This window comes from Ambystoma mexicanum, chromosome 10 (assembly GCF_040938575.1).
Source record: "Ambystoma mexicanum isolate Mex_15411 chromosome 10, UKY_AmexF1_1, whole genome shotgun sequence".
Lineage (NCBI taxonomy): Eukaryota > Metazoa > Chordata > Amphibia > Caudata > Ambystomatidae > Ambystoma > Ambystoma mexicanum.
This window is the reverse complement of record NC_090932.1, coordinates 1,173,547,316-1,173,571,713: the sequence shown is the minus strand read 5'-3', so window position 1 is coordinate 1,173,571,713 and position 24,398 is coordinate 1,173,547,316. Positions and strand designations below refer to the sequence as shown.

The following is a 24,398-nucleotide window of genomic DNA, read 5'->3' as shown; positions in this document are numbered from 1 at the left end:
TCCTTATTCTGTATCATCCAGAGTGTCAGCTCACAGATCCTGTCCTTGCTTGCCCTCTACGTGGGTTTAGCGCTGTCAGTATCTGTAATAGCATAGTGGGTAAGGAGTTTGCCGACTTTCCTTTCAGTCATAAGGAGGTTCTAAGTGCTTACCCCACATTCCTTTTCATATATAGGTATTATTGTTTCTCCTGGGTTTTAGTATACACAAGTCTTGGGTTTTGTATGCACATATTTAGATTCAAAGTTGTACACTGTGAGATTCCGTGCACATTGCCTTCTTCCTTTCTTAACAGGCACCTGCCCTGATGTCTGCAAAGAGCCCCTTGAGCAAACCAGTTTCATGGAAGGTTTGGTGATGAACCCAGTAGGGTTAAACAATCCTTGGTGACTGTGTTTTGTACTAAATTTATTGTAATCACATGCAATTGTTTATATGGATTTTGCTCGTACAATTTGCTCCATGCGCCTGTGAAGCATCAGTTTCGCACTTTCAAGCACTCGCCACTTTTGTTGTAAGTTATTGGCACATATGTCGCTGCACACTATGCTTTTTGAGTGATTTTTCTATTTTTATCGTGACTACAAAACTCTGTAAGAAAGACTACAGCCCTCATTAGAGGTTTGTCAGTCCGGAAACAACGTTGCCGGTAAAGTTACTGGCACAGTTGTTTCCTGGACTGGCAAACTACGAGTCTACTGGCGGGTGCCGTTCCACCTGCCAGGACTGACCCTGGCGGGCAGAATGGCACCCGCCAGCAGACTATCACGGAAGCACTGGCACCATTACTAACAGTGCTGGTGCTTCCGTGGTTCCCATTCCCGTGGAGTCCTCTGGGACTTCACGGGAATGGGGATTAGCAGAATTGCTGCCACCAGATTTACCGGACCACAGGGGCTGTAATGCCATGGTTAATTCGGCAAGTCCGGCGCTTGTAAATCACTACGAGTCTGGCGGCAGCCTGCTGGTTTTACTGGCACGGCTACCGCCGGACTCGTAATGAATGATTTTAAATGTGTGGTCCTTCTTCTATGATGCTTAACCATGAATAATCTGTCGCTGACAGCGAAACTTCGGTTGTCTTTTGTTCCAAATAATGCATTTTCTCTGTTCATTTCTGGGTCCGGGTGACTTTCTTCCCGAGGATGAGAGAGCCGGGCAGTTAACGCCCACACCCGACTTGTTTGCTGCATTGTTTGGCATAATCCTTGGTGACTGTTTGGTCTTGTTTACACTTACGACCCATCATTCAGTTTCAGAACAGGTGGAGATTGAGGTTGGGAATTAAAATGGATGGGCTCCTTCCCCTCCGTGCCTTTCAGGGCATCATCGGCCATTGGGAGTTTGGTCGTATACCCACATGGTAATATTGTCGTTCGGCTTCATGCCCCCTCCCAGTTTTCCTTTGATGATTTCTGGGATTCTGTGGTTACAGAGGCATGGCCCTCTTATTAACGGAAGTGCACACTCAGTCTTCTGAGTTCCTTGTTTGTCAGTTGCACTGTTTAGCTGAGGCAGGGTGTTGGACTCCGAATTGGGGCAAGGTGATTGCTAGGAAAGATTTGTCTTTGGGCAACTTTAACTCCATATTTTATGGCCCGCCAAACATTTTGCTCTTACTTTTGAACCTGCCCTGATTTTTTATATGCAGTGAAGTCTTCAGCTTCACTGCCCTGGCCTTTTGCTCATTTTGTTATGGGAAAACTGACCAGTCCTTCAGATTATCAATGCTGGGAAACTGTTTCCCTTTTTATCTTTTTATCTCTTACCATGTTGGTAACATTTTAACAGTGCACACAGCATCTTACAATGCAGTGCAGTGGGAATACCTTTGTATCACCTTAGTCCTTTTTCACTTGGGATTTTTGGTTACTTTTATATGTGTCTAAAGACAAGCTGGCAGCAGATACATTTTTAGAATTTTGCATTCTTTTTTTGTGTGCACAAAAATGTGTCTGGCTACTAAACATGGCTAGTGCCCTAAATTGCTATGCCATGAGATTTGTCACTTGTCCTTTGGCCATATTGTTGTTTTGCCTTCTTAGGTCAGGAAATCCCATATAAGGTCAGGCACTTACCTGAGAAAGCGTGTGTGTGTGTCTGTCTGTCTGTCTGTCTGTCTGTCTGTCTGTCTGTGTGTCTGTCCCAGAAAGTAGATGGGACTGTCTGGTCCCACTCCCCATCTGTGATGCCAGAGAGTCTAGGTGTGTGGCATGAGTGAAACCCACAGTGGTCCCTGATTGGACCGCTGCTGGCTGTTTGAATGGTGCAGATCTTTACCATTGTTGGCCTTGGTCTAGCTTCCAGTCAGGATTCTTTATAAGAAGAGAACTCCTGCAGCAATTTCTTCAGATCAGCGTTGGAGCCAAGTATCCTGTGTGGAAGAGCAGCCAACTGAAGATCTGTGGACAACTCCTGAATTAGCCTGGCATCCCTTTCTGCGTTTGGCCTGGTGAAGCCCTGCTGGAATACCTGATCTGCGAAGGCCCTGAATGATGCGTCAACACATGAAATGGAGGGTCCAACCAGTCTCAAGGCATTCTCAAGGATCCAGCCACCCCAAGCCTTCAGGGGTGTCCCTGGACCACCCACTGATCTGACCAGCCCTCCAGTGTTCTACCTCAATAGAATTGTTGCCGTTCTGTATTCGTCGCCAGACTTTCTGTGGTTGCCAGCTTGTGTCACAATTCGCTTTCCTGCCTAGTTTCAGTTCCCAGCATTAAGGGATCCTGCTCTGGAAGGTCTTCTTCAACCGCGACTGGAAAGTCGCATGTTGTCTCCAGTGTGTAGTAGCCATCTCTGAAACTCTCCTTCTCCCGTCTGGCGAAGTGTCCTAAAGAGTTCTGCATTGGTGCCTTTTGCATTTCTTCTTCGCAATGGGTTGCTCTCTGCTTCTGGTACTGACCAGAAGAATGTTTGCAGCTGCAGTTCATGGGCCTCTTCTACTGGATCCAATGGTGGGATAACCTACCTACAGCGAACTCTAGTCGACATACCTAGTCATCTGGGAAAATCGGAGTCAGGGGGGTAAGTAATTGCAATGCATTATCCTCCCTCTGTTCTCCATGGAATAAACCGTTCAATAAACTTTGGTTATTCCATTCCATCTGTTTTTGATCGTCAAATCTAAAAGGTTTTATCTGAAAGATAGGAATCATATTTTAGATACCTGTAACTTGTCGAAGTATCTTCTTGAACATTTTTCACCACCACAGGAACTCTTCCTATATCTGTCCCCTCTCCTAAGAAGAAGCTTTGCGACTTTTGGGCGCAAGGCCCCATACATCATAGAGATTGTACTTGGTTAGGGTATAATTCTTGCGAACTGGTCTCATTCTACTGCATCACAACTTATCTTCTTGTAGTTGCCTAAGTTGCTGCATTTCCATGCCTAAAAACCTAAGGTGACCGTATGTATGTTTGATAGTTGAGTATTGTCTGAGTATTGGCTGAGGCCACACCAGAGCTTAAAAAAGAGAAGCTCAGGCTCGGGCAGAAAGAGTTTTACATGGCTAAGCTGGAGTTTGACAGGACTGAGAAACAAAGATAGGGATCACAATTGGAGCTGGAAGACGACAAGAGTCTCAAGGCTCCACAAGAGATTCTCCAGATGTTCTGGGAGCAGTTCTGGATCCTCTTCTCATCCTAGATTCCCTAAGGATCAGCTCAGTATATATGAGGAAAGGAATGGCATCATAGATTGGCTCACAACGCTGTGAGGTGAAGAAGATGAGGTACAGGAGTATCCTTCTCTTTAGATACCTTGCACAATGGTGAAGGATCTGAAGTAGAGTTAGTTTCCTTGGAAACTAGCAATGCTGGAGCTTCTGCTCCCATACCTGAACATTCCCAACATTAATTTCCTGGGGATAGTGTGCTGGTATAAGCTCTAAGTGCTTCTACTGTTAGGAACACTGGGGCATGTCCAACTGTGGTAGATTCCACAATTGTAAACCCAGCGGCTTTTGCCAGAGCTACTCCGGTGACCATAAAGGATACCACGTGCCAGATTTGGTAGAGTTCAGTGACCTACCCTGGGCATGAGGTTGGTGGGGGCAAGATTCAGCCTCTTCCCAGCTAATTACTGGTTCTACAAGACTGGGCAATCCCCACAACCCAAACACAGGTGAGAGCTTTTCTAGGCCTCCCTGGGTCTTACAGAAACACTATGACAGACTATGGAATCATAGCTGCCCCTCTGACTGCTCTCACAACCCCTAAGACATCTAATAATGTGTCTTCGTCTGAGTGTGAGAAGGCTTTTCAAGGCCTTAAGGGCTCCCTCTGTCAGGCCCCTCTTCTCAGGGCACCAGATTACTAGAGACCTTTTATAGTGCAAACAAATGCCTCTGACACTGGGATAGGTGCTGTCCTTTCACTGTTAGATGATAAAGGCAGGGAACATCCTATATGCTTTATTAGTTGCCAGCTTAAGGACAGAAAACTCAGGTGGGTGACAGTGGAAAGAGATTGTTTTTCCATCAAGTGTGCCCTTCGGAAGCTGAGACCCTAATTCTTTGAGATTTGCATCACTGTGCAGACTGACAATAAGCCCTTAAAGTGGCTAATGAACATGTGGGGAGAGAATCCTAAGTTGCTCAGATGGTCTATAAGCCTTCAATGCTTTGAGTTCACCATTGAGCATAGGCCAGGTGCACAACATAGCAATGGTGATGGACTGTTGAGAATGTATAACCCACTGGAACATGAAAACCATTCAGGGATGGATTAGATCACCCTATCCCTAGTATGGGTGTTGGGGGGGGGGGCAGAGTCTGTGAGCAGTTTTAGGAAAGATTTCTCTTTAGTCAACTTTCCCTCCATTATTCTATGGACCCTCAAACGTTTGGCTTTTGTTTTTGAACCTGTCCTGAATTTTTACAGGGGAGTGAAGTCTTTTGCAAATTTGGTCATGTGGACAGTGGATCAGTCCTTCAGACTATCAGTACTTGGAAACTGTTTCCCTTTTGTCTTTTTAGCTTTTTAGTAACTTTTTAACACTGCACATAGCATCTTATAATGCAGGGCAGTGGGCATACATTTGTATCACCCTAGTCTTTTACACTTGGGATTTCTGGTTACTTTTCTATGTGCCTAAAGATAAGCTGGTGGCAATAGATATATTGTTACCATTTTTTCATTCTTCTTATTTTGCACATTTGTGTTCACCGCGTCTGGCTACTAAACGTGGTTAGTGTCCTGAAGCGGCCGTGCCATGAGATCTATTGCTTGTCCTTTGGCTATATTGTTGTTTGGCCTTCTTCTTGCCTTCTCAGGTCAGGAAATCCCATATAAGGTCATGCATTTGCCTGGGAAAGCTGCTGTTTTCACAGGCTAGTGATGCCGTGTGTGTGTGTGTGTGTGTGTGTGTGTGTGGGCCAGGAAATGTGTGGGACTGTCTGGTCCCAATCCACATCTGTGGTGTCAAAGGGTCTGAGGGTGTGGCATGAGTGAAACCAACAGTGGTGCCTGATTGGACAACTGCTGGCTGTTTGAATGGTGTAGATCCTTACCATTGGTGGGCTTGCACTAACTTCCAACCAGGATTTAGGATAAGTAGAGGACTCCTGCAGCCATTTCTTCAGATCAGCATTGGAGCCAAGTGTCCTGTGTACAAGAGCAGCTGACTGAAGATCCTGAAGAGGCCTGAGATCCCTTCTTGCGTTTGGCCCGGTGCAGCCCTACTGGACTTTCTGTACTGCGAAGGCCCTGTGTGGTGCTTCAACCCTTGGACTGGTGGGACCAACCGGTCTCAATGTGTTATCTAGGATACAGCCATCCTCAGTCTTTGGAAGTGTCACTGGACTAACCAGTGATCTGACCAGCTCTCCAGTGGGCTACCGCTGTACAATCGTTGCTGTTCTGCGTTTGTCACCAGAAATATGGTGGTCTTCAGCTCGTGCCACAAGCCGTCTTCCAATATACAAAAACACAATGGGGGTCATTACGAGTTTGGAGGTAGCCATGCCGCTATTTGCGGCATGGCTGCCTCCAAACTCGGGTCTGGGTTCCTGAAATGAGAACTTACCGGGCCATTCCAACCTTGGAGGACCCGGTAATTCCTCATTCGAGGAACCCGCACCCGGCACATCCCCATTCCCATTCGAGCCCCCATAGGGCTCAATGGGAATCGGGCGGGAGCTAACAACGGGCCCGTTAATAACGGGCCCGTTGTTAGCTCCCTGGTCTCCTCGTGGGACTCGCTAAGGCCACCTGGTTTTACCAGGTGGCCTTAGCGGGTCCCACGAGGAAACCTCGTAATAGGGCAGTAAGGGGTTAACGGCGCCAGCACCATTAGCGGCGCCGTTAACCCCTTACCGCCCACCCCGTAATGAGGCCCAATGTCTTCATAATGGAACCCATGTGGGTAACAAGAATAGATTAAAGATACACAGTTCATACCTAATTAGTCTTTTTTGGTGACACTGTCCCTCAAACATCAGTCATATATCACCCTTCTCGTAACCATAGTCATGGAAACATTTTATCAATCAACAAATTGTCAGGTACAACACAGACAGCATTAATATACATACACATTGATTCAGCATGAATATAAACCATAACATTTAATACCACAAAAATCCTGATAATCAAAAACGCATTTCTGTGGGTTTTTAAGAAATGTACAAGGTGCAATCATGCAATACATTTGTAAAGTGCAAAATAAAGTGCAATGTGCATAGTAAAGTTCATGGCTAGCAGGGAAGGGCAATCTCAAGGATACCACACCCACCTAGTCAGGAATTAAAACAGTGCTATATAGGCCAGGTTTCAGCTTCCCATCATCAAGAGATCCTTCTCTGTAAGGTTGTCTTCAACTGCGACTGGAAAGACGCCTGCTGTCACCGTGTGCGGTAGTGTCGCTGGAACTTGGCTTCCCATGTCTGGTGAAGTGGCCTGAAGAGGTCTGCATCAGTGCCTTCTGCATGTCTTCTTTGCAAAGGGTGGCACTCTGTTCCTGGAACCGACCAGAAGAATCCTTGCACCCGCAGCTCCAGGGCATCTTGTACTGGATCCAACAGCTTGAAAACCTACCGCCAGCGACCACCCAGTCAACATATCTAGTCATCTGGGCAAATCAGTGTCATGGGTAAGTAATTGCAACACATTCATCTCCCCCTGTGTTCTTTGAATAAACCTTAGAATAAACGTTGGTTATTTCATTCAATCGTTTTTAGATCAGATCTAAAAGCTTGTATCTGAAATATAGGAATAATAATTTACAAACCTGTAACTTGTTCAATATCTTAGGGGACATTTTCACCACCACAAGAACTCTTGCTACATCTGTCGCCTCTCCTAAGAAGAATCTTTGTGACGTTTGTGCACAAGACCCAATACATCATAGAGATTGGATTTATAAAGTTAGGGCATCATTCTTCTGTTTTCATTCTACTGCATCGCTACTTACCTTATTTTAGTTGTCTAAGTTTTGTATGCATTCCTAAAAACCTAATGTGACTGTGTATGCGTTTGATCATTCAGTATTGTGTGATATTACTACCTGCTTGATTCATTTTTCTAGTATTTTCGTACTTGCCTGTCTAAATTGAATTAGTGTGTGCTTCATGTGTGGACTCATTGTGGACCCCTGACTCCACTCACTTTCTCCTGAGACTAAGCCTTGACCATTAGTCATGCTTACCTTGATTGGGTATGGCTAACCTCTCCGAATTCCCCTGTTTATTACAACTAGGATGGCCTCCTAAAATCTGTCTAGCAGGCCAGATTATAGAAATGCACCTTTACAGTAATCTGGAGGTTACAGCTAAGGGTTCTGTGGCGACATCCCTTATTCAAAGATCCCTGTTGGTCTGATCCAATAGCGCACACATTTGAGCGCCTTTCAGAGACCTGCGAGTTAGGCTCTTCCTCCTAATGCATAAGAGTGCAGTTGATGGGGCACATGGCTAGTGGTTCTGTTTCAATGGATATACACATTGTCCGAGACTGATTCATTAAATACTTGCAAGACAATGTGCCTATTGTTAATGTCACACTAGATAATTGTGATCCCTTAGCTTTGACTAGGGGCATTTTTGAGGTAGTTTGAGAGGCTATTATTACATATACTCATTTAGATCACCTATTGCATATTAGAACTGGTGATACATGTGTTGGTTTCCTATAAAACAAGTTGTAAATCTGAAAATTCGGTTTAGAAACACTATTATTTTTGTCTCTTGCAGGACAATAGTCAGGATGTTCATTAATAGGGCCTATGTTGTTTCTTCCCTACACACTGTTCTGTTTTTTGGTCATTTGAAATCTATGCTTTAACTCTATTCATGAACCCCTCGTTTTATTTTCCTGCGTGCCTCTTTTTCGCCTTGGCCATCACTATGCTGACCCCATTCGCCACACGCTCCACATTCCTTTTCATGTATAGCTTTGTCTCACCTCTGCCCACCATTTAGCCCCAATTTTCTTGTTTTCCTGCCCCCCCACACACACCTCTCCCTCCTACTCTTTCTCCCAAACATTGCTGCAGTTTCAGAGGGGGAGGTCTACTTTTCCCCCGCTCTTTTCTGCCCTCCCCCCAGCCCAATGACACACACACAACTTTCTTCTCGGGCTCCTTGGGGTGAGCCTCCATTTTCCCTTTTCCTCAGGGTCACATTCTCCAGATTTTCCTTATCGTCTCCGAGCTCACTTCTAGTCTGCTCCGCATTCCCTCTCACATCGCTGCACTTCCGGACTTCCTGCTCCTGTGGGTGACTTCCTGGCCGCCCCGCTGACCCGTCTTCCCATGCATGCTCAGCTGAGCACAGCACTGGCTGCCCACCAGCACTGTTCTGCTTGCAAGTGTTTTGATAATCTAATTTCATAATGTATGTGTTTTGCAACGAGGTAATCTTGCACTTTCCTAGGACATTTCAAATATGCAATTCATGGTTTCGCTCATAGCGAATCTGCACATTCCCAATGAATACTTGAGATAGGAGCTCTTTTGAATTCTTTGTCGTGATCTGTACCAAAAACACACACATATATTTTTGGGGGGTGGGGCGGCGTAAGGGGATAAAACAGGTGGTGAGGGTTTTGGCGGTTAAAAACATGGTGAAACAGTGGTTTGGGGGTTGACCCCCCAAATAAAAAAAGGTTTTCGGGACTATCACATTGCTTTTCTCCCTGGAACTTGTAGTTAGAACAATCTACTTGCCTTTAGTACCTACCACTCGCGTGTTGGTCTTAGAAAACTACTTACTAATGTAGTTCATTTTGTAAATATCTTTGTTTTTGATTGTATCAATGTTTGATCTTTTTGGTGATTGCTTGTACTATTTATGAAAATGTAAAATATACATTAAAAAAGAAAACTAGTTTCGGTTTCAGGGTACAGAAGGCGTTCCCCATTTTACACTGGTGGATGCCTGGTGATGCCACTTCAAGTTCCGCTGTGCAATACGTTTCCTCCCTTCAGTTTCCAGAATGGCACGAGTGTCCTCTGTTTTGTTCACAACATTCCAGTGCCCTGCTGTGCACTTGGAAACTGTCAATTTAGATTCCATGATGTAATGGATGCTCCATCTACTGTTCCCAACAGTCACTGGTGCTGTGGTGTTTGTGGGAACCTTCAGTTCAAAGTCCTCGGTGCAATGTGTTTGCTTCCCTTCGATCTCAATGCTCATTTGTGCTGTGGGAATTTTGAGAACTTTCCCATTCAGGTTCCAGAATAGCTTCCTTTTTTTTCTCTTCCCATTCCAGTCTTCAGTAGCCCAGTCATATGTTGGATAACATTCACTTCAAGTTCCAAAATGCACTGCATTTACTACTTTCTGTTTCCAGTGTTTAATTGTACTGTCATCTTTCAAAATACACGTTTATTTTTTTCTTGTTCTGATCGCAATGATCAATTGCATGGTGGCACGCTTGGGTATCTGATCACTGGTCCTGGATGCAACAACAGGTTACCTGCCTTGCTAAAATACGTAATGGCTGCTGCTGGTATATAGCATACACCTTTTGCTTCTCTCACACCATGTGCTCTCTGACAATTTTTCTAAGAAGCCTTTCCCACCTTTTACGGATCGGGGTTGAAAGCTTGAGACAGAATGTTTGAGGGAGAAAAGACTGAAGATCATTTTTCTGAAATAACCTTTGGTCCTTTCTACCCTGAACATTTCCGACTTGGCACCCACCGCCTCCCCTCTACTTACCTTGATGCCGACTCGCGGTGTCCCTGCGACGCCTGTTACCTTTCACTTCCATTATCGGGAACCGGGACTGCAGGGTCCTTTCCTTTTTTTCTTTTTTCGGGACCGACTGCAGGGCTCACCTCTGCAACCCCCACAACCGAATGGGGGATTTGGTTGAATTTCTCAGCCATTGGGTATTTTCGAATGGCCGAAATTCGACCAAATCTCCGTTTCAGACTTTTAACATCAGTATTTTTGGATGATTCCCTTTTTGCCGAGTTCTTTCTTGGGATTCTGGTTTGGCCACGTTGTCTCAGGGGTGTATCGCTCTTCTTCTGAGACTTCTGTTAATTGTACCTCCACATTGCTGCTGCTTTTGGTCCGAGTACCTGACATACAGCTGCAGGTCCCCCCATGATTTATCAGTGGCCTTGCAGGATTGCACCTTCCATCTCTACAGAAAGACTTCTGTACGAAAACCTCCATTTGATCTAACACCAGGGACTGTTCTTCAGGAGCATTTCTCCACCTGATCTCGACTGATGGCATGACTCTGCTGACGCTAGACCCTTTCTTCACCCACTTGACAGCGCTGGTTATTTCTTCGGTCGGACAGGAATTGCTTTCCTCTTGTCTGATGCAGCCTTTTTACCTCCTTCCACTCTGGCAGGGCTCTTGTCAGCAGCTTGGCATCACGCATCAGCATCTCTCCTCTTTGGCTGTTAATCCTCTCCATCTGCCTTGTACTGCTCCTTAGTGTCTCTACACTCCAGCAGGACACCTATTTTCTAAGTTCAGCAGAGCTGTGGTCCCACTCCCCTGATTGTAGATATTAAGGACAGGCTAGGCAACTTACTATTATGTTTGGCGACTGGGACACCTTACTACACAGTGAAAGTAGTCTTTTAGGACCCCACACTGTAATTAGAAAAATTTGAATGCCTTTTGGGTTATGCAATGCACTGTTTTTCAGAGGTGCATGGATTTGATATTCCCATCTATCCAAAACTAGTTCCTTATTGTCAATTATGTAATATGCTGATAACACCAAGCACATATACAAGAGGATATAGGAAGGGAGTACAATAATTAGATGTCAGCGTAACCTACGAATTTCAACTTTGAAACATATTTGTTGAATACTTGGGATTCATTCTTTCCTCTATTTGATTGTCATGTTGGGGTCTTTAGCATATCATTAGAGTGTTTACTCAGACTAACACTATCCGGGTCATTACAACATGGCCGATCCGGGAAAAATGCTGGGAAAAATTCCGGTAATTCTGGCACCAGTATTGTTTTCCATACCAGGGAAATACAAGTTTGCTGGTGGGGGCAGGGATCTACGGGCAGGCCTGACTTGCCGGTAGTTCAGGTCCCTTCCAGCAACGAAAGGCCTGAATTACCGTCACCGGCAATACCAGTGCTGGTGATTCAGGCAATACCATCCCATGGAGTCCTGGAATGGGAACTTACTTCCTTCTCTGCCACCCGAAATATCCAGGTAATGCCGGGACATCGGGCGGCAGAGACGGTAGGGCCAGTTTACCAGAAACCCAGCCGGAATTAACAGCGGACCACCAGCAAACGCATGAGAGCCTGTATCTGTGATATTACTTGCCTTTTAAAGATGGAAACTCTGCTAAAGGGATTTAATGGGAGGACGTAGTGAAGAAGGCTTTTCGAGCTCTTGAGGAAATCTTTACATCTGGTCCTGATTTGAATCTTCCCGAAACTGCAAATAAAGTTATAGAGGAGACTAGTCCAGATTGAACCCTCCACCACACCAAACTGGCAAATCAAACCAAATCCCATATTCAGGGTTTGGCCACCTCACTGTCCTTGCGACACTCACTGGCATGCCTCAATCGTAACCTAACTCCCAAACAAGTTCATGGCCTGGGTGCAAGATTGGCAGTCGGATCTGGAGTGCCAAACCTTTCAGAAACATTAATCTGGTCAATCAGAGACCAAACACGTCAAAGCTCAGCGGCCCTAGAACTTGCGCAGCACTCTCCCTGTTTCCCTTTATGGTGTGCACGGCTGCTTTCGGGCGGGGTAGAGGTAAGCCACACAAGGAGATTACAAGGCAGATTTTTGTCTTTCAAACATTTAGTTCTCTTTTCAACATATTATTAAATGTGATAGTTGATAACGTCCCTTAAATTTTCACTCCCTTTATGTGAAACGTTTGTGAATACCTCTCTGCTTATCCTCATTAATCCCAAAATCGTCCCTAGGAAACCCTTTGTGACACCTTTTCATGTAATCCTTTGTGGACCTCTTTGTGAAGATCTTCATGAATCTTTTGTGAAACCCTTTAGCCCAACTCAAAAATAAAAATGACCACACCCCAACAGTGTCTTTTTGTGTTCATCGCTTCCCAGCTGTGATTTGTTGTGAGAGTTTAGTGGTGGATCCGACTAAGCTGATCCTGGATCTCTTTAGCTGCCTTGTGTTTTCGGACGAGGAAGAGGAGGTGAGTAGGGGAGATGCCACTGGAATTCTTTCCTCACCAGTCACTCACAAGTTGGCACATGCATGGCACACTCTAATATAGCATCTGAATGTCTTCTCCTAGTAGTTGCAAATCAAATGTCATTTTGTGTGTGCATGTTTGTGTGTCTGTCAGCGGGTGCATTCAAAAAGTAAACAATCAATAGCCTTTCTACTTCTCCCCCACCTAACTCAATGTATAGGCATTCCCTGCATACCCCTAACCCTCCACTAGACAGGTCACCAGCCACCTCCTGCTTTCCCTACAAGACTGCTCACAAACTCAAACCACACACGTCTGTTACATCACCAGCAGAGACGAATGCACCCAACCCACCCCTCCAGAATGCCAAAAACGTTCTGCCTGTCATAATTGATGGAAATGCAGTTAGTTTACGCAAATAAGATATTGCCTTGGGATTAGTGTAGAATAATTCTTCAAGTTGAGTAGATGTGTTGCAGTTTCAGGAAAATACCTTGGTTGAATATCATATATGTGAATCTCTGACTCTCATACCTCATTGCGTGTAAAATAAATGATTCTTTGATTAAGAGGAAGTTATTGACCATGAAGGAGGCTCCTTCGGAATGGTGACATTTGATATCAGGAGAATGTTTTCCATTTGTTACGTGGACGGACCATAGCAACCTTCTGGTCTTCTCTGAGGTTCAATGTCGGAAGAGACGCCAAGTGGATTTATTTTGTTAGCCCACTTTGATTCTGGGATAACTTCTTTTCTAAAGGAACTTGTTTGCAATGAGTTATGTTACTCGATCCAGATCATTGTCTAAGAATTGCATAATTGATGTGATGTATGTTTCTTATTATCTTCTTTCTTTTCTTTTTTTCTTGTTTCCCTCGTCCATGCTTTCTTTCGTTGGATTCTGCAGGAATTTTGAGACGTGAGTTGATTGTTTATCAAATATTAGCATTGATGATTTTAGGAATGATAATTTTACTGTAGTGTCTGAATTTTATGATCAAATTTGTGTACGTACCATGTGTACAGAAAACACAATAAAAATAAAAAAATCTTTTTGGCATAGAATGCTAAGGCTGAAGCTCCATCATGATAGTCGCCAGAATTTGATCACCTGAGCCATCAATCACACACCACATGTGATCCTGGTCAGTTTTTGGATTTGGCATGCTCCTGTTTTGATAAGGTTAAGGAAGCTATACATGTTGATACTGCAGTTTAGTTATGTCTTCTGTCCCAGGATAGAAGACTGGTGCAAGGATCCAAATTTCTTATCCCCTGACCAATCCGGATTTAGAAAATCTTGATCAGTAATTATCCAAACATTTAGATTAACAATGCTGATAAATGACTGTGTAAATTTGAGGAGGCTGCCTCTATACACATCATTCATCAATCTACAGACAGCCTTTGATTCCGGGTCTTGGTCCCAACTCTGGCCCCTATTAGTAGATCTAGCAGTCCCACCGTGGATAGTCGACGCTACACATTTCCTGTACACAGATAACTTTGATATGGTGCAGTGAGGCCTGGCAGGAACATGTACTAGACCGTTTAACAACAGAAGGGGGGGGGGAGGCGTCAGGCAGGGTGTGTGCTGGCTCCACTGCTATTTTCAATCTATATCAACGATACTGCTAATTAGCTAAATGCTTTGGAAGCAGATGCGCCTGTAGCACGTGGTGAGAAAGTAGGGAGGCTTTTTTGGGCAGAAGACCTGTTGCCTATACCTAAAACCCCAGTGAACTCCAGCGCCAGTTAGATACTTTTGCCATAAAATGTCATTAAAAAAACGCGAATGACCGAGTCAGGTAAAGCCCCGGGCCTTCGTTAACTATGGGCCCGGGGCTTTACTGATCTCGGTATTGCGCCCGCGGCTCGGGGCTTATTGCTTGATTATATATAGACCATCGGAGAAGGACTGTAGCTGTGCAAAACAACATCTAATGAAAACGACTCAAGAGCAACATTGAAATATGTTGGTAAAACGTGGCAAAACCAAACAAAATGTGTGCATACCGCTGGTCGTCCTGAACACTCTAGCTAACTAAAAACTATCTACAAATTTGAGTACGTAAAGTGTATTTGAGATTTTACATTCAAATGTTTTTATGGACATTGTAAATGTATGTATTTTTGGTTTTGGTGCATTTTGGTGGTGTGTCACAATAATTTCGCCATCACGATTGCTATGGAGAAGAGGGTGAGTAACGGGATGCCAGAAAGCTGGCTTTGCCATTGTCATGATAACTGGAAATGCTGTGGAATGATCGGCCGACTCCCTAAATATTATTTCTTGCTCCATTATGCTGATGTAATCCAATAGTGACTTAATAAATTTTCGCCCAGTCAGAAGTACTTTATCTTGGCATGCCATGGTCTTTCTTCTCACCACAGCCTGTCTCCATGCTGGATTTTTGGAGAGGTGCGGTATCACTGAAAACATCCAGCTGTCCATATAAGAAATCTCAATGTGATTTCTTATGAGGACATCTGTATTTTGTCAGTGGAGAAGTTTTCTCCTTCTCGCAAGCTGTTTTCATTTCCATTTCCTGTTTCCATGGTTCTTGTTTTTTATTTTATTTTTTGGAGAGGTGCAGTGCCAGTGACAACATACAGATGTCCTCATAAGAAAATTCAATGCAATTTCTACTTATGAGGACATCTGTATGTAGTCAGTGGTACTGCACCTCTCCAATAAATTAAGTTGTGAGAGCATCTGTAGATTGCAGTTCATTGGAGAGGTGCAGTACCACTGACAACATACAGGTGTGCTTGTTAGAAATCACAGTGAGATCAAAACTATAGTATAGGACAACTGTGACCAAAGCTTGCAATTATACATACAACTAACAAATGTCACCCCGCATTTGTGCTTTTGCTCCTTTCCCCCTTTTGCTGTCCCCGCTCCCCCTCCTTCTTGTGCTGTCTCTCCTCCCCCATTGTGCTGTCTCTCCTCCCCCATGTGTTGTCCCTCCTCCCCCCGGCACTGCCATTCCTCCCCCTTGCCCTGTCATACCCCCTTTTCGCTGTCCCTCCTTTCCCCCATCTGCGCTGTCACTCCTCCCTTCAAATGTTGTATAATGCTCATGTGTACTGTTGCTGGCCTAGCTTTCATCTATTGGAGTTTTGTATTCTCCCTCGTGCTGTCATTAATCTCTTGTGCTGCCCCCGCCAGAGCTTCCCTCAACCTGCCCCATGGTGCTGCCCTTCCTTCCCCTCATGCTGTTATTTCATCCTCCCTGTGCTGTCATTCCTCATTCCTTCCCTTCATGCTGAATGTAAAAGGCAATAAACAAGTACAAACCCAAAACTATTGGCTTTGCCAATGCTTGCTTTAACTTCTTTTTCCTGTATGCACGTGATATTTACTTTTTACCGAAATGCTGTTTTTATTATTTATAGGAATTGATTGCGTAAGTTAAGGTTGATTGATTTCTTTGCCCCATCAAATCAATTCACCATGGATTAGTTATATTTTTTGGGGCATACTTTATTTATTCCTCGCTGGGAGAACCGGGTTGAGTTATTGAAGCTGTGACCTACTGAACACAGAGAGGTTAAATCTACCCTAGAATTGACATTCAGGTGGTTATTATCCTCAGACAAATCAAGAGATGTATAGTGTCACTTAGATAATTAAGCAGTACTTGTTTTGTGTTGTTCTGTTCATGCCTTTGAGTTTAATTTGAGAGCTTCACTTCCTACCAAAGAGTATGTATATGATAATCCTGTTCATTCAGCTACTTGAGTTTCACCCGTTTTTTAATGTAGTTTACATCCATGAGTTGTTTTTCAAACGCTGTCCCCACTCCCAAGTCTATCTTACATGAAAAAACACAACCTGATAGTGTGGCGGTGAAGAACCTTCTAAGTCGAAGGAGGGTATTGAATGCTTTTTGATTCTTCTAGTAACCCTACGCTGACATATTCCTTCATAAACATGGTTTTGTTAAGCCCAAGGATCTTCTGTTGGTTTTTCTTGCCTGTTAGGTTTTCTACATATTATTGTGGACAACTGGCCCTTATGACGGATCTCTTCCTGTGACTCATCTATGATTTCGAGATAATGTGAAGATTCCCCCAAGTGTTCATGTTTCTCATGTAAAGCTATGAGGTCAGGGCCCGTTTTGCCATTTGACAGTTCCTCCTCCCATGTGAGGCTAAGATTTGTTTTGGTTGCAAGTAGTACAGTTTTCCGTTGGCAAAATGTATCCCGTGATTGAAAGAGCTTTGGAGTCATTGGGCCTCATTACGAGTTTGGCAGTAGCCGTACCGGTAAAACCGGCACAGCTGCCGCCAAACTCGTGAAATTACCGGCACCTGGCAATGGGCAATTGCCGGGGTATGCCGACACCGGCGGACCCGGTAATTACCCATTGCCTGGTGCCGGTATCCATTACTCCCCATTCCGATTGGAATGGGGAGGTCCGATGCACCGGCACCATTCACAAATGGTGCCGGTGCATCGAACGAGTTGTGCTCGCGGGTGCCGGTGAGCTGGCGGGCAGAAAGGCACCCGCAAGCACAACTCGTAGTTTGCTGGTCCGGTAGTAACAGTGCCGGTAGCTTATCGGCACCGTTACTACCGGACCGGAAAACTTGTAATGAGGCCCATTCTCTTTGAATGATGAACAGCTTTTTTTCAAAAAAGTTTGATAAGCCTGGGGGTTGGAGGTAGTGTGGGAATACCACCCATTGCGATGGCACCATGCAGCACTGGATCGGTTCCATGTCATCTCAACGACAGTAATTACTTCGAAGTAATCTACTTCCAAGAAATTACTTAGAAATTTAATTTTCAAATGTATTTATTTTTTTAATTTGTGGTGATCCCCCCCCCCATTGCCCTTTCCCTTCATTGCTACTCCTGCCCCAGCCCCCTCCCAAACCCCTTTTTATCCCTTAACCCACAACTACATGTATTTTTCGAAGTAATTACTGTCGTGGAAACAACGGGAGACCGATTGGATCAGCATGGTGGCATGCAGTGAGTGACTTCAAAGCAGTGGTGCACACTGGGTAAATCAATTTAAACTCTTGCGTCATGCCTAGCTTGGTGTTTCGGCAGGGGGCCAATCGTAATGATGTGCGACATTGCCACGGCTCCTACCGTGGTGGTATTGATCTGCATTTTGGGCTTCTCCCGCGGCTTGGTTATGGAATGAAATGGGAGTTGTGTTCTGCTAAAGGATTTCTGCTGTACAGGCGTTCTTTCGTTCCTTTAGCGGTTTTGGCAAGAAGTCATGTGTTTCATCCTGTTCCTAGGTAGTTGATGCTGTGGGTGCCTGCTTTCTGTCACATGACTCTGTCAGCAAATTGTCGCAGCTGGATCTCACTTCAACCACAACATCTACATCCCCTCTCTCCTGGTCCTCCATATCGTCCCACTGAAACAACCAGACAAACATTTAGGCGTTTTTCTAAAACAAATGTTTTCCATATTTCCATACTTTAACAGGTTGACCAAATAAACACTTAGACTAGGGTCTTGAACCATACTTTATATTGATCAGCAAATTCTGTATTTATTCTGATCGCCAATAGGGCACTGTTATTTTTGTTTGTGCTTTCTTAACTTTTCCTCATTTGTAGTTAATAAACTATTTTTTATTTTTTGGTGATCACTTTCCCTGGAAATGGATTTCTTGATCTCTGAGCTTCTTCACACTGTACTTGTCGATTCCTGTATCCACTGCAATGCGTTGCAGGGTTAATCCTTGTGCTCATTCTAGCTACCACATGAGTGTCAAGAGAAACCTGGCCTCAGACCTGTCCGTTGATAAAGCAGAGTTTATTCGCCATGGCTGCTCAGGTATGACACAATTGGCCTGATTCACAGAAGCGTTTATAATGGCGCAGTCCCATGGGCAAGCGCTCTGTGAATCTGGCCCGTAGAATGTTGCCTTCTAAGAATCTTGGGTAGCATGCAAGGCACTCTTTTCCCTGATGTCCATTTTTGACAGCTCCCACTGACTTTTATATTGTATTTTTCACTGATCCGTTTGCCATTTCACCAAGCTCTGCATAACTGCATTGCTGTGCAATTCCTGTGGCCACCTTTGACTAGTGTTATGTACGTCATTAAGCTGCCAGTGCAGATGCGTTATCTAATGATATGTCTGAAACTTTTAGAAATCTACCAAATGTTCTTATAATGGGGGATTTTTTTCTTTTTAGATATGTTTTCTGGCATCTCCATTAAATGTCTGAACTATTTCACTGAGATTGGAGTAGAAAAGATCATGGTACTACTGCCTCTAATAACACTTTATTGACATACCAATTACTCAACATAGACCGAGCGGGGTGTGATGATCGCGGGATAATGACCCACCCCAAAATATTCCCTAAGGCAAAGCCAAGGGCTGTAAATTGGACAAAAGTCATTGTCCGAAGCAATTCTGACTCCTCTTGAGGCCTGTAAGGCTATTAGCACACAGAGATGTGCCACTAAAGAGGAAAGTCAATGATTTTAAACTAATGCTCAAGTCAGAACATTTGGAATGAGTCTATACCAGAGATAATAGGCTGAATTTTCATTGCCTATGAATGTTCTTATTAATATTGTATACTTAAGCATTAAACCCCGAGCTGGAGGGGCATTGCCACTTCAGGTAATGCCCCGGGACCCATAGTTACATGTCCGAGCAAATTGAGGGCCTTAACACAAGCCCCTGGCGTTACCTGACGCAGTAATGGCCAACTGGCAAGGGGCTTATTCCTAGTAGTACTTCTGCATGTAAGGCGGGGGTACTAATAGTGTTTTTTTAAGTTGTGAGACGCCTGTGCCGTCCAGCAACTGATAAAAGAAAAAACATGGCCACCACAGAACGGGAAGAAGGGACTGTACGTAGTCCCTTCTCCCTTTCCATGGCAGCCATAGAAAAACTAAGAAAAAAAGGCCACAAAAAAGATGACCGCCATGGAATGTGGAGAAGAGACTACAAGTAGTCCCTTCTCCCTATTCCATGGTGGCCAGGACATGGCTGCGACCAGCCCAACAAAGGCTTTGTCGGGCTGGTAACGACTCCGCGAGAGCCAATGAGCTTGCTTGTAACACGCTCATTGTCCCTTGCCGGGTACTAATTATGCAAATGAATGCAGTGTTAATTAATTCAAAATGGCTCGGTCACGTCTCACACTTCGTGCCCAGTATAGGTGGGTAGGTAAGCTCGTCCAGTATTCTCCACCGGATCCTAAGAACCATCAGAGTGAAGACGGGCCAGCGATCTGTTGTGACTAGGATATGGTCAGTGACACTGGTGTGAGGGCATTTCAGATAATTATTCAACACGTTTTATACAGTGAAGGCTATGCTAGATACAATTGCAATGGGGTTCACCCTAAACCATATGACTCCTGAAAATAGGGGAAGACTTTCAGCATCTTTCATTGTCAGGTGCTACATCATACTGTGACACCCTTGCCAGAAAACTTGTAGGCTCTGGAAACTCTGGCTGACGTTATCCCTAAAGCTAGAAAAGGGGGTTGTCAGCATCCTGTGAGGGTGCTCTTGTCATACCCATCACTGCTCTTGTCATACCCATCACTGGTCTGTGAAGATGGGACTCATTCATTCATTCATTTTGTCATTTGTATAGCGCCTTTCATCATAATAATGGTCCCAACATGCTGCTGGCTTTACGCCCCCGTAGGGACCGGAGTCCAAAATCTGGGAGAATTGGGAGGTGCTATTATGCATGTGTGTATTTCAGCCAATTAAAGTTATGTGAGGGTGGCCAGGCCCCTGCCAGACACCCATGTCTGAATGGCATGTGGACGGGCGCAGGGGAGGTATACTATGAACAAAAGGCGGAGGATTGTGTTTAAGTAGATAGAGAGTAATGTGGGAACTTACAGTTTGAATCTTTGTCGTTAAAAGTAGCTTCATTCTTATGGTAGAGTTGTTGTGCAATCGTATTTGTGTTACATGTGAGTGCAGGGTGTGTGGAATGGGCCTGTGCCTACCGCTAAATTGCAATGGTGCCGTGTGCGAGAGGAGAAATGGGTGACTTGATAAATAACTGTCTACATCCTGGGTTTCATCTATGTGCAGTGAGAGGTGCTAGACACTATTCTATTATTTGCAGCTCCATGCTACTCGTTCAAGCCTTAGTGGTGCGCAGACTTTGCTTTCTGGTACACATGAAGACGGGTGGATTTTGTGGCACACACGCACATTTGGGCTATCCTTCACACCCATGCAACAATCCTTCACTACCACCCCGAGCAATAGCCACAACTAGAGACCGACGAAGGACTATGTCCCATACTTTTTGGGGGTATTGACACTGGGTGCAGAGTGCATGTTTCCTGTTTGAGCCACAGGCAATGTCTGCGTGAAGAGCCTTTTGTTTTTGGAAATATTGTATAATAACGACCAACATAAGAGATGAAACCTTTTTAAAAAAAATGTGATTACACATGCGTTGTTTTTTAATATATATTTGTGGGTTCATCAGAGCTCGAGAAAAAAGCGAATCCAGAAAGGAGGGTTAAAGTGGCAGGGGTGTTTTATTGGCATTGGACGGCGTTCCTATAAAATCCACCTGTATGAATGGGATGGACTTTGCTGTGCCCTCGCCAGGGCTATTATTCGATCTGTGACTGTAGTATGTTCTGTTACTTTGAAATAATGAAGTTGCATTGAGTCGCCAATTGACCTGCCCATTCTGATTTCCTACAGGTGGTGAAGAAGGCCTCTTCTTGGGGATGGTGAGAAAGGCCTCCACTGTGTAGAGGACTCGGTGGGAGTGCTGCCTCTGTGAAGCCTGTATCTTCCGACCGCTTGCAGTATGCCTCAGCGGCGTGGCCCCTCTGGAGACCTGGATGGAAAGAGCCGAAGCTGCGCAGCGTGTTGCCCTGCCCGCTCCTCGGCGCTGGATTAGCTCGCCATGGGAGGATGCTTCTCGAAGCCCAAGCCAGGTAACGTTCTCAGGCGTGCGCCGCCACGCGCCAGGCTCCCTCGCGCAACTGGGTCACGCACACGCGCGCGCGCGCGCCTGCAGGGAGGCTGCGTCGCGAAACGTTAATTCAGGGATTTGGCGGGACCGGATTAACGGCCGCGGCAGGACCCGGCTAATCCATGGAAAGAGGCATTCCGTTCCCAGCAGCTCCCCCAGCTCACACGCAGCTTCTTGTACCAGAAAACAACGTGCACGTCACCCAGCAGTGTCAAGGAGCAGAGCACTGACCTGCGCACATTCATGTCCCAGGCAAGGGCAAGGACCTTCTCTCTTGGGGTGCGGTCAGGTACTTAATGGGACTCGGCAGCTGACCACCTCACTTCCGAGAAGCAGTGTGGGGGTGTTGCGCTCACCCCTGCCTCTGGTAACACGGAGTCTACACACAGTGGGCTGCAGGAACTGCAAGCTCTCAGGCAACGTCATCACCACTAGTGAGGGTAAACTTTAACTTTCAGTGCCACCTAAGCACCCCAGATGCTAAGGGAACTGTTCATTGGCAGGGTTTGTTAACGAGATGTTAATTCACTACACAGATTTAACCTCTTGTGCGCAGCTTCTGCTACATAGTGACCACCCCGAACGTGGCATGAGGCATCACTGAGCAGTGAGACCGTTCTCCTACACTTGACCTGGCAAGGAAAGGGGCTTATGTTCAGTGGTTGAAGTATATGAAAAGAAGTAGTGGAAGTATGTTTCCTGACGGCCTGCCCCCGATTCCCACAAACTGCATCCCCTCCCACGTGCAATCCAAACCCCCAAACAAATGCACCTGCTATTTAAGGGAACGTACAGTGCAGTGTACAGAAGTGCACGTTTCAACTTCTTACTACACTTTGAAAAAGAGCCAATTCGCAACGGTTTCTTTTTCAAATAAAAGTATAGGAATGGTAAAACTTGATTTAAAAAAAAGTAGATGAGCACTGCTCTCAACCGCCTCGACCCACTTCGACCAGTGTTTATGAGCCAGATTCTCCAGGTATTTTTGTCTGTTCAGGCTCATGATTGCCAGGAGGGAGCAGAAGAAGTCAAGGCCAGGAATCACTGGGGCGGGCACAGGGACTCGACGGTGCGGTTAGGAAGGCCGTATCCTACGAATCTCAGGGGACTATAGCTTCGGAAGAACCGCAGCAGCAGATCCACCAACTAATGGGTCTGCCTTTCCCTCCCGCACCTGTATGTGTTGCCGGTAAGACTCTGTATATCCGCTCTGCATACCCTTCCTAAGAGTCTATCCAGGTTACTGTACCCCATTACTGTAGTCCTTTCTCAGACAGCGCTCCGTTGCTTCACAGTGGGGTTCACCCCATACAAAAACCAGTCGCACATGCATACGTATGTTTCTGTAGGTGTTTGAAGACATCTCAAAACGGAGGCTAGCAATAGTAAGAGCACTTTTTTACAATAGTAACAAAAGATCGAAATCTGCTAGACTGGAACCTCGCCGGAAATGAAGCGTATATAGTAATGCTGCCCTTAACGTTCGCCTAGACTGGTACATGTTGCTTGGGTGGTGAGGCGCAGGCATGGGGTGTAAAGGATGGATTTATTCCACTTCAGCCAACCTAGTTCTCTGCCTAACAGAATCAACAACCCCACTCATCCCGCACTTATTTAGTTATTTAATCTATTTTTCTTATAACGCGCAACTCGCCCTAAAGCCTCAGTGCGCACACAAAACCAGATAAAAACAAACAACAGAAAAATGCATCCATTAAGAGGAAAACGTTAATATGAGTTCGAAACTCAAGACCTTTTACAATGATATCCCACATGGGGTACACGCTCTATGCGACACATGCCAAAGAAAATGCCAACTTCTGAACACTGTATCCCTGATAATGGATACAGTTCCTTCTTATAAGTAAGCCTAGGGCACGGTGACCTCAGTACCAAACATGCCCGAAAATCACTCTGGCAATCAGTGCCATCCGTGGCACTGTTACCCAGGTATCACTCTTGCCTCAACAGTCACTGGATATGGGTGATACCAGTTTCCCCCCTGCCCTGGCTATCACTGAGGCTTGATCAGTGCCGGGCTAAATATGGTATTGGTGACACATGGCACTCGATGGCACAGATACCTGGTTATCGGTGGCACATGTGGCACTCTTCACTGTACATCAGTGATGTCTATAGAGTCCTCTTGGAATCAGAGACAGCTACACCTATGCCACTCTGCCCTGGGCATCAATGATCATTCATGCGGAACTACGCTCCCTCTTCACGCTTCCCCACTTTTTCATTCCTCTGCTGGCTAAGGTCCAGATGCCACTGGTGGGGGAACAATAGTCCACTCTCAGGATCAACCTCAGACCAATCGAGTGCAGTATACAAACTGAACTATTAACATAACTTACGTGAGAACAGGCCTGGGAGAGTATATGCTGCTTTGTGGCTGTCCTTGACGGCATGATAGGAGTCTAGTCCTGTGCCGAGACTCGGCGCCGGTTTGCGGGACGTGGCCACGAGGGGATGGCATCAGCATGTATGTGGACATGCTAGTTGTGACTAGTGTGTGGGGGGGATCTGGTGGCATGGAGGCAATGTGCCCATGTCTGGTTGATTAGCGTTTTGGCAGCATTCATAGGTGTCAACCTGTAGCCACTATATTGCCCTATAATTCATTTTGGAGCTTGGCTAATTACATAATGGCAATGTAAGAATGCCTACCTTCTTTCTTGGGATGATATTTAAATTGTGCCATGTGCATCGACATCAGTTAATAAGGAAGGACATTCTGATGGCATCCCTCTGTGTGATAACATAGAGGAGAATAGCTTTGAGTCACCTGTCCACAGCCTGGATGTTGA

General features: G+C 45.3%; 1 protein-coding gene across 5 annotated transcripts in view; it reads left to right on the top strand.

Moving 5' to 3' along the window:
• Positions 1–24,398, top strand: part of AIFM3 (AIF family member 3) — a 479,089-nt gene that overhangs the window by 134,920 nt on the left and 319,771 nt on the right. For all 5 annotated transcript variants that reach the window (XM_069619126.1, XM_069619124.1, XM_069619123.1 and 2 more), the window contains exons 3-4: positions 13,530–13,541; positions 21,309–21,547. In XM_069619126.1, the coding sequence (XP_069475227.1) occupies positions 21,517–21,547 (31 nt within the window). In that variant the 5' untranslated portion in view covers positions 13,530–13,541; positions 21,309–21,516. The remainder of the gene's footprint in view (positions 1–13,529; positions 13,542–21,308; positions 21,548–24,398) is intronic.